The sequence below is a fragment of the Urocitellus parryii genome, chromosome 9 (genome assembly GCF_045843805.1).
Source record: "Urocitellus parryii isolate mUroPar1 chromosome 9, mUroPar1.hap1, whole genome shotgun sequence".
Taxonomy (NCBI): domain Eukaryota; kingdom Metazoa; phylum Chordata; class Mammalia; order Rodentia; family Sciuridae; genus Urocitellus; species Urocitellus parryii.
Window position 1 is genome coordinate 68,214,267 of NC_135539.1, and position 13,729 is coordinate 68,227,995.

Below are 13,729 nucleotides of genomic sequence, written 5' to 3' on the forward strand. Positions count from 1 at the left end.
TTGTGCCAACTACAAATTAAAAAAAATTTAAAAAGAATCTGTCATAACTTATAGAAAGACCATGACAATGAGAGTGGATACAAAGTGCTTATCCTAGTCACTTGGGGATATTGAACCCTAAGGTATAGAGATACCTCTGCATACACAATAGAAATAATGATTTGTCCCAAGAATTTCCTGTACCCTGCTTCTCTTTTTAAGGGGTCTCATTTTGGCCAGAGGAGGGCAGTGTTGCACATGTGGTCTCCCCTATAATGGTGACAGGAGCCCAAAGCTCTTGATTAAATAGGAGGTATTTTAAGAAAATGTCACTTGGCTCAGATTTTTATCATACATCTCTAACATCCAGGGAAACAAAACTACAAAGACTGACATGAACTGGGTCGTAAAGAGTTTGTGATCCATCAAGGGTGTGGAGACCTCTGCCCCGAGCATAAATAAATGTAGCGTGCTAATAGACCCCCACAGGGGGATGTGCTACATACAGTGGGGGACACTGTGGGAGGTATGGCAAAGTGGGCCTACAGACTGCTTCTAAGATTGCCAGACAGGGCTGGGGTGGGGGTACTAGCACTCCAGGCAGAAGAAAGACTGTGGCAGAGGCCCCCAAAATATGCAGGAGGGAACAACCAAGAGCCTGTTTGTTTTTGTGAATAAAGTGTGTGACACAGAAAGAGGAACAATAAGACTAGAGCTGTAGGCCACGTGCAATCACAAAAGTTAGGACTTTTAAGAGACTTTATTCTGTAACAGTGACTGACAGAGGATGGTTTGGAACACTTTTCAGGTCAAACTCATTCAGTCCTCCAAAACCATGATTATCCCTTGGTACACACGAGGACTCCAAGGGTTGCCAGTCAAGTTCCCTGAGAAGGAGACTGAGTGTGCAGAAGGAGACTGAGTGTGAAGGAAGCTTTCAGAGAATATCCCCAGGGTTAAAGGACACACCTGGGGAGGGATGGCAGGGGAGGGATGGCAGGAGAGGAAGCAGGAGTGGGCAGAAGGAGAGGCTGGCCTGCAATGTCAACTTCAGTAAGGGCCAGCTTACCCCCATGGGATGCTCTGAGACTGAGATAGTCCTTCAGAGATGTCCAAGTTTGAATGAGCAGCTCTGGTTTTCCTGCCCTTGGGTTTGCTGGTCATTGGATACAGGTGCCTCTCGGGAGGGGGTGTGATCTTTGGCAGCTCTCTTGAGTCAGGTGCAGGTTCTGGAAAGAGACTCAGCTGAAGGCTGAGTATAAGAAACTGGAGGAACAAATCTTTCTGTCCCAAAGCCCGCGTGGCTGACACAGCACAGAGTGTACTACCCTGAGCTTAAGAAGTTTGTCCTGTTCGTTGCAGCGACACATGCCTATAGTCCCAGTGACTCTGCAGTCTGGGACAGGAGGATTACAAGTTTGAGGCCAGCCTTAGCAGCTTAGGGAGCTGTTTCAAATATTTTAAAAGGGAGTGGAAATGTAGCTTATTCAATTTGCAGCCCCCTGGCCCCCTCCAAAAAGTTGTATGCCTGAGGCCACACCACTCAGAAGCAGTAGAGGAGGCCTGAAATCACGGCAGCCTGACCCAGTCCACACTTTTGGGGGAGGGGGTAACCGGAGACTGAATTCGGGGACCTTTGCCCACTGAGCCACTTCCCCAGCCCTATTTTGTATTTTATTTAGAGACAGGGTCTCACTCAGTTGCTTAGTGCTTCACTTGTGCTGAAGCTGGCTTTGAACTCACGATCCTCTGGTCTCAGCCTACCGAGCTGCTAGGATTAAGGTGTGCGCCACCATGCCCAGCCCAGTTTACACTTTTAACCTCATACCATATTGCAGGGTAGGCGGTGGGGCCTGAAGAATACAGCGATCCCTCAATATCCACATAGGATCCATTCCAGGACCCCCCACCTTGGATATCCAAATCTGCAAATGTGCAAGTCCCTTGCATAAAATGGCAGTCTCCTGCATACTTTCACCGGGGAAGCTTGAGACTCACCTGCCTCTCCCTCCATGGTCTTTCTGTCCCCAGCTCATGTGCTCCTCGGTGCAGAAGGCGCTGTTTGAGGAGGAGGACCATGTCAAGAAGCTGCAGCAGAAGGTGGCCACGCTGGAGAAGCGGAACAGGCAGCTCCGCGAGCGGGTGAAGAAGGTCAAGAGGTCTTTGCGGCAGGCCAGGAAGAACGGTCGCCACCTGGAGCTGGTGAACCAGAAACTCAGCGAGAAGCTGGCGGCAGTGGCCGGCACGCTGCCGCACATCAACGCCCTGGGGCGGGAGCCCGCGCGCGCCCCCTACCTGCGGGGATAGCGGGGCGCAGAGGGCTGTGGGGGCCCTGCCTTTCCCGGTGGGAATTAGGGATGACGCGGCTTTTGTACGTGCACCTATTTCAAACCTTGTAGGAGATGTTCTGTTATGCGTTCGGTAGAGTCTAACTGGATAAAGCGTCCATTCTTGCTTTCCCCTGGGGTGCTGGCCCTAGCATGAGATCCCACGTGCTGGCGTGACCCCAAATATGGTGTCTGAAGTCCAGAGGCAGCAGAACCCTCTGGGGCTGTGTGCTGCCTCAGAATCTGACCTCAGCTTCTTGGATGGGGGCAGTCTGGAAAGTGTCCAGGGTGGAGAGAAAACATTTTAAAATCTCAATGTAGAAGGCATCAAGGGGTTCAGTCTTTATTTCAGAAGAGAGTCAGCTCCCAGATTTAGGACAAGCATGAGTCCCAAGGAGGGATCTAAAGCAAGTCCTGGAAGCTTCTGATGCCCCCTTGTCCCCATCTTTGGAAATAGGATGCCTAATCGCAAATGTGCAGGGCATCCCTGCTCCGGGCAACATTCTACTGGCAGCTGAGGCAGCTTATTAGTTAATGAGCTCATCACAGGTCAGGGACTTGAGTCCAGGGTAGGGTAGCAGGTGATTAAACAAGATGAATTATACCTGATACCCAACACCAGCTCCGCGGGATTGACGATAATACCTACAGATTACTTGACTCCAGAGGGCAATTGCCTTTATGGGCGCACGTGTTCCATCAGACTGCACTCCCAAATTGGAATTTAGCTTGGCCACTGAATTTCCAACCTCTTGTTTGCTCAGTAGTTGCTTCTAATGTCTCTGAGTTTCGAGTGAGCTGCCCCAATACACTGTGAACTGTTCTGCAAAGACACCTCTTCACCTATTGAGATCGGGCAACCTTACCTCATTCCGAAACAGGCTCTCAAAGGACTTTCTTCAGGCATTCCAACTTCTGCTTCTTTCTGAAAATTTACCCCCCCCACACGCCCTCCCCCAACAACAACAACAATAACAAGGGAGAGGCATGTCTATGCCCTGGTAAAAATAGTTGCACATTAGTGCACTTATTTTTAAACTAGTTCCTTAAACAATCAAAGCACTTCTTTGGAAAGAAAACTTTTAAAGCAATACAAAAAAGAAGAAAAAAAAGAGCATTCACTAATCACTTAAGCACATTTGATCAAACCCCAGCTGTGTTATTAAGTCTGCTGAATGATCAGCTCTTGTTTATCTTCCAGTTGTGGCCCTGCTGCTTCACCAAAAGAAGCTGTTGGCCCATATCAAGGTCTGCCATCCAGAGACCACCCTCTCCATTAGAAACGGCAATCACTCTTAGAGTTCCACTTTTCTACTGTTGGGAAAGCCAAGTGCTTCTTGCTATTGCAGCTAGTCTAGGAATGTGAACCTTGTGTCACTTAAGTCTTGGTGTCAGGATGCTGCCCCAGGGGGAGATAGGACAGGAGCTTTTGCCCAGGGGCACTCAACTGGCAAGCTTCTGCCACCAATTTGTTAGTTGTATTCTTATTACGCTGCAACACAAGATGCATTTTCTAGTTTATTCAACCTGGGGACATTTCATTAAAGCAGTTTTCCTCCTACTCAAGGGAATGGGAAGCTAGAGGTGACTTACAGCCAGGGCTTAGAGAACTGTGGAGCTGGATCCCTACAGATGCCTTATGTTCTGCTTTTCCAATAAATAACGAGCAGTGATGTAAACCACAATAATGAGGCAATGAGTGTTTCTTTGGGGCCAGGGAAATTTCAGGATTTCCAGCTTTGGCCTGGAAAAGTGATTTCTATCCTCTGGGGAAAGTGCCTGTGAATAACACCTGGGGCACTCTGGAGACTGAGTTCAAGCCTGCTGTACTGTCCCCATCTGGACACAGCCTAACCCTGTCTCTCTCTGGGTTCCCATCTCTCAATCCACCTGCAGAAAAGCAATGTATCATGCTTGCTCCTCTTGGGGACAAACAGTGTCATTAATCAGTGTCTTCAGAAACATACTGCAGTCTCTTGTCAAAGGAGACTCCCCAGGTCCCTGTTACCTTCTCCCTGGTCATCTCACCAGTTCTTGCCACCTGTGAATTATACTAGTAGGAATTCTTTTATGCTTCATGAAATGCCGACTGCAAGAATACTCAGAACTTGACACACTTTAGCCAGCCTGTCCTAGCATCTTCTCTGAGATGCAGGCCATTGTTTAGTTTCACCTAGAGGCCAAGTGACTTCTCCAAGATCACACTGTAAGAAAGAGGCAGGTAAAATCTTTAAACCCAGGAGTCACAAGTTGACAGTCTGTGGACCACAGCTAGCATGGGATGAACTTTTTTTTTTTTTTTTTTTAAGAGAGAGAGAGAGAGAATTTTTTTAATATTTATTTTTTAGTTTCCGGCAGACACAACATCTTCGTTTGTATGTGGTGCTGAGGATCGAACCCGGGCTGCACACCTGCCAGGTGAGCACGCTACCACTTGAGCCACATCCCCAGCCCCATGGGATGAGCTTTTGGGGGCCTCTACTGTGTGTGGGAACCTGAGTGTCTTTGGAGGAATGAGTGTGCAGCTACTAATAATGCAGCCTAAATTTAAAAAAAGGATTTTTTTTAAACAAAAGCATTGCCCATTTCTGATACCTGCCTGGTAGCAGAAATTACAAGGAGCCTCACTTTTGTGGTGGCAGGCACATCTGTCTTGCATTGGGAAGAAAGAACATGAGCATGATGACACAAGCATGTAATCCCAGGTCTCAGGAGGCTGAGGCAGCAGAATTGCAAGTTCAAGGACAGCCTAGGCAAACTTATCAAGACCCTGTCTCAAAAACTAGAAATTAAAAATAAAGGTCAGGGTGTATAACTCAGTGATCGAACATTTGCCTAGCATGTGTGAGGCTGCAAGTTCAATCCCCAGTACCAAAAAATAAAAAGAAAGAAAGAAAGAAAAAGAAAATCACAAAGTCAACTCAGTAGCAATTCATATTCTATTAAGGTTTTTAAAAATCAAGTACCCACCATGCATTGGGTTCTTTCACACCAATTATCTTACTAGACCTCATGATCTTAATAAAATAGAGATCCCACACTGGGAAATGAATTGACCAAATTATGTTATATATATGCACGCATGAATATGTAACAACAAATCTCACTACTATATATAATTATAATGAACCAATCTAAAAAATAAGGATTCCAACCCAATTCACCAAGAGAAATCTGAGACTTGGAGAAATTAAGTAAACTGCCCAAGGTTCACAGGTATACAGGTGTCGAGGCTAGGACTCCACTCCACCTTCATTTCTCTCTGTACCTGCTCATCTGTAAAGTGGCGTAATCATCATTCCTCAGCCCAAAGGCTGAGAGGAGGATCGAGATGATCACGTGAAACCTGTAACACAGTGCCTGACACTCTGAAGCCTTCAATAGATGTTACTTAGATAATTGTTATTATTAACATACACCAGAAAGACACAGTGTGTGTCAGAATAAGAGAATCTGGTAGGATTCCATATAATTTTCTTGTCAATTTTTACCTGAGTCTCAGTTTCTTTTCTATTCATCAGATTTTTTTTTCATTTTCTTTATGCCTGAGCCACCTCCTTTGCTTTCACACACAATAGTGAATTGCCTTTCCAAATTTTCCAAGACAATAGAGCCCATTAGAAATATGTTCCCTTGACTCCCTGGCCTGATCACACTTGTCTATTTTGATTCCTCCTCCTCTCCTCCCCACCATGTCAAAGAAGACACGTCCCACTGACCACATACATCCAGGCCGAAAGAAGGACCTGTCTTTCTCATGAGTTTGTATTGTTCTCCTCAAAACTTGGAGCTTTGGATTGAATGTGTCCCCTAAAAGTTCACAAGCTGGAAATATTTTTCAAATTTCAATGTTGATGGTATTTGGAGTTGGAGCCTTTGGGACGTAATAAGGTTTGGAAGCTCATGACAGTGGGAACCCTATGATGGCATTAGTGGCTTTATAAGAAGCAGAAGATGTAAGCTAGCAGCCTTGCCTTCTGCCATGTTGTGATGCACCACGAGGCCCTCACCAGATGCTGAGCAGACGCACCATGCTCTGGGGCTTCCTAGCATCTGGAACTGTGAGCCAAAAAAATTCTATTCTTTATAAATTACTGAATCTTGGGTATTTTGTTGTACCCGAGGAACAGAAGATGAACAAACAACACCTGGCTCCAGTATTCCCCTATTTTATACTAATATATATTTTTTTCCTTTTAGGGACTCCTTTCCTTATCCTTCAGCATTCTTAGGGATACTTATCCCAAGAGAAAGTCCAGAAATACACCAGCCATAAGCACAGAACAGTCACCCATGCCCTGACTCCTGCGGTCATCACCTTGGATCTGACCTTTAATCTATGAAGGACATTTAAAGGAGTTATCTGCAGTTACTGACGTCCATTTTCTCACTTCCCAGTATGCTCCTGAGCCTGGTGGAACCCACTGTGAGTTCTGCTGCTGCTCTCAAGGGCTCAGATTGCCAAAGCCATTTTCTCCCTGATCTTATCAAACTAAATGAATCTGAAGCATTTGACCTGATTCACCACTTGTTACTGAAACCCTCTTATTTCCTCTTTTACATTTCTACTCACCTCTCCCATCCAATTCTTAATTTATCCAATTATAATAACAACAAAAACACCAATAATAAAATGTCTATGTGTATATTTTTACTTAGTTTGATTTTCAATAGCTTAAATTTATGCAATCACATAAGGCTAATGGCAATCATATTTGATATAATCTATCAAAGCAGACCTAGAAAATGCCTTAGCATTTTGGGAAAAAAGTTGCTTCCTAGTATGTACTCTCTGTTCGTTTTTACTAACAAAACCCTATGGGGCTGGGGTTGTGGCACAGTGGCAGAGCGCTTGCCTAGCATGTGTGAGGCACTGGGTTTGGTCCTCAGCACCACATATAAACAAACAAACAAACAAATAAATAAGGGCATTGTGTCTATCTACAACTAAATAAAATAAAATAAAATAAAAACCTACGTTGTCTAGGATGGCAATATGCCCAATTATAGAGCAGGTTTCCCATCCTACATTTCTGAGCCTTTCACTGGTTGATCAATAGATGTAAGGAGACTAACTGGGTAGAGAGAGCTTCCAGGAAAACCCTCTAAAATGTGCTTATGTAGCTGCCTTTCCTTTTTTTGCCCCTCTTTCCTGGAACTTGTATGTTATGGCTAGAGTACTACCAGGCACATTGTGACATGAAGCAACTTGTGGGTAGGAACCATATACTACATATGATAAAGAAGAAAGATAAAGGCTAGGTCCTCAATAACAATGTGGAGCTAGCTGACCATCCTTGAAATGCTTACCTCCAGGCTGTAGGATCTATGAGCCAAAAACCTCTGTCCTAAAATCATTGTTATTTCAGGTGGTGTCACTAGTGATTCATTAATTAGAATCAGAAATTGTTGCAAATAACAATTAGAATCTAGAATGGGTTTTGTAACTTGATAGGCTTAGAAAATAATCAGTTCTGGTTGGTTTTAGAGCATGGAACGCTAAAAGTTCATGGCACACAATGGCGAAATATTTATATAAATTGCCCCCTGGGTTTCCTGAGATGAAATATCTATTAAAGGCAGGGCTTTGGTAGATTGTATTGCTGCTCTGATAAACCATTTTTAGGATGAGAAATACAAGGACCATGAAGTTGAATGATTTCTTCTAACTGTACCACAGAATTAAACAGAACAAATAGGCTTATATTTTTCAGTTCTTGATCTAAGCCATTACAAAATCCCCAGAAAGTTCCATGTAATTAATCAAAATGTCAACATAGCCAAAAATCAGATGTGGAGTAATTGAGATTGAAGTCATAGCTTTACCAGAACTCATACAAAATCTCTAAACTAATTAGGAATGAGGAGGATTCCAAAAATCTTAATGAAGTCTGATGACTATAAACTCATAAACCCTACTGGGCTTCTCCTGCTAGCAGAAGTAGCAATTTCTTCCTTCTCTGATCAAGTTGACCCAACCTTGCTTAAGGACCATGTAATAATCTTGCCTGAGATAGTATATGCATAAAGAGCCCAGATCTTTTGGTGCCCCACCCTCAGAACTAACTGCAAAATGTGTAGAACCCCAGTGCAAAATGACAACTCAGGGCCTATTGTTAAAAAGAACTTTGAGGTAGTGACAATAAAGCATGAAAATAATTGTGAGACCCTTCTGAACAGGAGGCTCTGTGTGGCTGCACTAGTTATAAGCCCAAGAAACTGACCCTGCCCATCATACCAACCCCCTTCATCTCCAAACCTGTAATTAGAGTAACTGCACATGCATGAGGCACATCAGCACATCACACTTGGAAGAAAGTTTTTTTGCACCAAAACAATTTCAATATTTTGTTATTTGTATTGTTTAATGCCTAGGGATTTAATGGCACGAATGGATATTTAGTGTGTCTCCTAGATTAGAGAAGAGGAAACCTAATTTAAGATTGCACAGAATTTATTGTGCATTTGACAGAGCGTTTGGATTTAATGTTCCAGCTAACTCAAGCAGCTGGGAGCACCTCTAAATGTTTAATCAGTTACTTAAAATATGGACTCCAAAGTGTCATGCTGCTTTAAATTGAGATGCCCAAAATTCCTAGGTATAATTTAGAGAAAATATTTCAAAACATTAGGAAGATAAGTTTCAAATTGTAAACTAGTCCCTAATTTGGCACCTGAGAAGACCTGTAATACATTTCCTTTTGAAAGTGTTGAGAGTCAGCATCCTTGAAAAGCACAGAGATGGGCATGCTCTGAAGGTCAAAAATGAATGTGGGCGAGGTTCCCATCAAAATGATCTCAGTGTGGACAGTGAGGTACTAGCACTCAATTTTCAAAGACAAAGTAGATATGTTAGCTGTTATAGAAAGTATAGCCAAAGAGATCATCCAATGACTGGTCATGATTTGCTCAGGACTGAAGAATAGATGAACCTCCTTCGGAAAACCAGACTGATTTGTATAATTGAAATCAATCAATCAATCTAGATTTAATAAACACAAGTCTGATTTGAATCTCCACTTATGGAAGAGTCATAACCTTTCAATTGATGCTGAGACTTAAAACAGTTTGAAGAGCCCTTTGATTAAAAAGAGGTGAGGAGCCCTTAAAGAAAGACCCTGTGATAATATTACAAGATATTCTGAATCTTTCCAGACTTGTACAAAGGGAGCTGCGTGTGCTCACCAGTGTAAATGTGCACCAGAGCAAGAGAAATCCTAAAAAAATTGTGATATTATTAGTACTGTTGCTGAACTATCACTAAGACAAGAGTCAGAGTGTAAATAGTCATGCAGGTCACATAGTAAATAGTTCTGTGCCACAAGTCCATCTCAGAGTAAGTCTCACAAGTCTGGGAACCCATCTGTAGTTGCTTCTCACAGCTTCAGAGTAGGTAATTGGAATAGATATTCTTGGAATTTGGTGACTGTCCACATTGACTTCCTAAATCATGGGAAGGTCAAGAGGAAAACTTGGAATTTCTACTCCTATGCCAAATTATATACAAAGTAATATACAAACAACAGAAATACGAATGGTGGCTAGGGCATAGCTCAGTGATAGAGTCAGTGCTTAGCATGTGCAAGGCCCTGGTTTCAATCCCCAACACCAAGAAAGAAAGAAAAGGAAGGAGGGAAGAAATTAGGAAAAGATCTCACCAGAGGATAGCAATAAAGAAATTACTTAAAAGAATAATATAGATATTTTGAGTTGAAAAGTACAATAACTGAAATGAAAAATTCACTAGAGATATTCAATAGCAAATTTGAAAGGGCAGAATAAAGATAAGTGAACTTGAAGATTATCCACACTGAGAAAAAAAGATTTTTTTTAATGAAGAAAAATGAACAGGGCCTGGGAGACTTGTAGGACACTGTCAAGCAGAGCCACTTATTCATAAGAGGATTCCAGAAGGGAGGAGAAAGGGCCAGGACATAGATTAGTGGTTGCCAAGTATTGAGGGTGTATGGGGAGTGGGTACAGGGTTTCTTCTGAAATGATAAATATGTTCTGGAATTAGATGGTAGTGATGTTTGTACAACATTGTAAATATGAACTAAAACCACTTAATTGTATCTGTTGAGATGGTTAATATGATGATATTTTGTTCTATAAACTTCATCTCAATTAAAAAATAATCATCTCAGGTCCTCTTTTCTCTCTCTTTATACCTCCTCATCCTGAGTCATGCTGGATGCAATTCACCTGGCACCCAATGTCTTTGCTTATAATATTCCTTCTGCCATTTGCCTTGACATTTCTTAGTTTACCTCTGAGAAAAATCCCATTCGTATTTCAAAATGTCACTCAAAGGCTATCATGAGTCTCGTTGCCCATAGCAACTGTTGGAGTTCTTTAAGATTTTATAGTTTAGTGAAGAACTAACTGTTGAGAAACCCTGGGCAATCCCGTCTAAGTCAACTGGAAAGTCTTACTAAAAATCATTTTTTTTAAATTGTGGTAAAAAAGTGGCTGGGGTTGAGGCTCAGTGGTACAGCACTTGCCTAGCATGTGTGAGGCACTGGGTTGTATCTCCGGTGGAAGGAAAGTAAGAAAGCAAGAGATGGATGAGTGAGAAATGAAGGACAGAGACCAGGAAGAGATCCACACAAAGATTTATTTGTCAAAGCTGACAAATAAAGGCCATCCCTCTATAGAGTGGAGAGAGGCACCCAAGATATCTGAGTGTTCAGCTTTTGTGGGGTAATGTTTTAGAGTTGTAGTTGTGGCGCTATGGGATAGGCTCGGGGGTGCTTGCATCAGAGCTAGGCAGGTGGGGAATAGCATGGGATTGGCTTAGGTCGATGGCACCATGGGGCTTTCCAGAGTCAAGAGGTCGGGTCCTTCTAGGATTGGCTTAGAGTTATGGTACCATGGGGTAGGTCACTAATCAGGGTGAGGGGAGTTCGGGTAGGAGGAAGTACAGAAAAGCGAAACTTATCTCATAAGATGGCGATTAACATTTAAGATGGCTGCTCAGATGTTAAATCAAGACCCTATACCCAGCACCTCGTGAAAAAATAAAATAAAGGTATTGTGTCCATCTACAACTAAAAAAGTATTAAAAACAAACAAAAAAAACTGTTATAAAGACACATAATAAAAAATGGTTAAGAAGGTAAGTTTTATAAGCACACAGTTCTGCGGTGTTAATTGTATTCACCTTGTTGTACAACAACTAAATATCACTGAAACCTAGCAAACAAGACTGATGTAACCTCCTTATTGGAATCAAGTACTCGTTCCTCTGAGATCCTATGGCATTTAGGGATCTCATTCTTGCATTGACCACATTTCTTTCTGGTTGGCTCTTTCGTCTATCCATCACTAAGTTGTGAGTTTCCTAAGGATAGGGTTTGTGGCTAATTCATCTGAGTCCTCAGTGACCTACACAACAAGACACTAATTAAATGTTTGAGGGGTGAAGTCGGCAGTGTCAGCATCATGAGAACTGGAGAGCTGAAGGGAAGGAGGCAAAGAATGACTCTTCACCACCCAGGTGTCCCTCTCTTCCTTGCATCCTAGCCTAGCATCTTGCCAAGAAGCCATCAGGGTTTTTCCATTAGTTTCATGACCCTCTTAGCTGCTGGCCTCAATGAAAATCCCACCCCGAGAACAGCGTCTTCCATCACTTAAGTCCTACAGCAGTTGGGCTGCAATTATCTGAAACTGAATATTCTGTGTGTAAAGATTCAGTCTCTTTCCAGCTGTCAAATTTCTTGGAATAGAGGATCATCGAAGACATCCTTCTAAGACATCCTTGAATAGCACATCAGCCCCCCACCTTTACAGCACACAAGAGGAGGCAATATGGCAAGGTCACTTCTTGGTTGTCCAGACAGCATTTTTGGGGGAGGGAATTAAGAAGCTCCTTAATTTTCTTCCCCACCCCACCCTTCTGCTGCCACCCCTTCTGGGTGTCTTCAGAGCTGGTTGGCTTTGGCATCAGTGTCTATACATAGCAAAGAGGTAAAACTCTGGTTAGTTTGTCTGGGGAGTGGGGTTCTTTGATTTTTCTAAAGGCTCAGAGAAGAAGTCAAAAGAAAGATGGGGGGGCATTAAATAGAATGAAACTTGTGGATTATCTGGATATTTTAATTAATCCTGCTTCCCATAAAAGGGTCATGGGTTGGCGGCATCACTCTCCCTGCAGGATGAGTCTCCAGTTGCCAGATGGCTGGGCATGAGCCCCATGGTCTGGCATTTCATTCCTTCCTGTTCAATAAAATGGGAAAATTTAAACCAGACACAGAAATGTCCTTTTCTTTTATTAAAAACATTTCTTAATTGTGTATCTGGATACCCTGGGAGTGGACTTCAATATTTCTGAACTTTTGAATGCTGAAATAAGAGCAAAATTGCCAGTATAAAAGTGCCAGACAATTACATAATGTGACTCTGCACTAGTGGTTCTCCACCCTGGCTGCCCATTAGGGAGAACTGGGAGCTATAAACAAAAAGGTGCCTGCCAAAGGACCCGCTCCTACCTGGCCGGGGCTCTAGTGGTGCCAGCATTTAAGGCGAAGCAAAGGCCAGGTGCAGAGTGGCATGCCTATAATCCCAGCTACTTGGAAGGCTGAGGCAGGAGGGTCAAGGTTCAAAGTCAGCCTGGGCAATATAGTGAGACTCTGTCTCAAAATAAAAAATAAAAGGGTTTGGAATATGGTGCAGTGGTACAGTGCTCACCAAGCTTGTGCAAGGACCTGGGTTTAGTCCCTAGCACCACAGGAAGAACATAAAAAGCAAAACAGAAAAAAAAATCTGCATGATTGTAACATGCAGCCAGAGGTGAGAAGTAGAGGTTATTTATCTTTGCAATAAACACTTTATTCTGGGAGATATTATTTTGGGGAGTCTCTTTGGTAAAAAGGTAGAAGTTCAGATATGTAGAGTAGTTATGAATTATTTCTAAACTGATCCAAATGCAAACACTTGAGGCTGATAAATTACCTATCACTGTGTAAAGAACTACCATAAATTAGGTGGCTTAAACCAATGTACACTTATTATCTCACATATGCTATGGGTCAACATCCAGGTATGGCTTTGTGGGATTTTCTGCCTCAGGCTCTGTCACTAGCTGCAATCCCATCACTGGCTAGTGCTGGGACTCATCTAAAGGCAGGATCAGGCGGTCCCATTTGGAAGTCCGTGGGATTGCTGGTAGTATTTTTCTTGCAGGCTGTGGGCTTGAAGCCCTCACTTCCTTGCTGGCCATTGTTGGAGGCTCTCAGTCTCCCCTGCCAAGTGAGCCGCTCCAACATAATTGCTTGTTTCACCAAACATGCAAGCCAAGAGGGCAGTAGAGAAAGTCAACAAACAAGATGCCAGTTATTGCCTTATGTAACCTAATCAAGGAAGTGACCCTTACAATAGGCTGTTGGTTAGAAGCAAGTCACAGGTCCCCCACATATCCAAAGAAC

General features: G+C 43.0%; 1 protein-coding gene across 1 annotated transcript in view; it reads left to right on the forward strand.

Moving 5' to 3' along the window:
- Ccdc3 (coiled-coil domain containing 3) overlaps window positions 1–4,304 on the forward strand; it is a 102,744-nt gene extending 98,440 nt beyond the window's left edge. Inside the window, exon 3 of the mRNA XM_026408554.2 lies at window positions 2,011–4,304. Within this exon, the coding sequence (XP_026264339.1) occupies window positions 2,011–2,286 (276 nt within the window). The 3' untranslated portion in view covers window positions 2,287–4,304. The remainder of the gene's footprint in view (window positions 1–2,010) is intronic.
- Window positions 4,305–13,729: the final 9,425 nt, after the last annotated feature.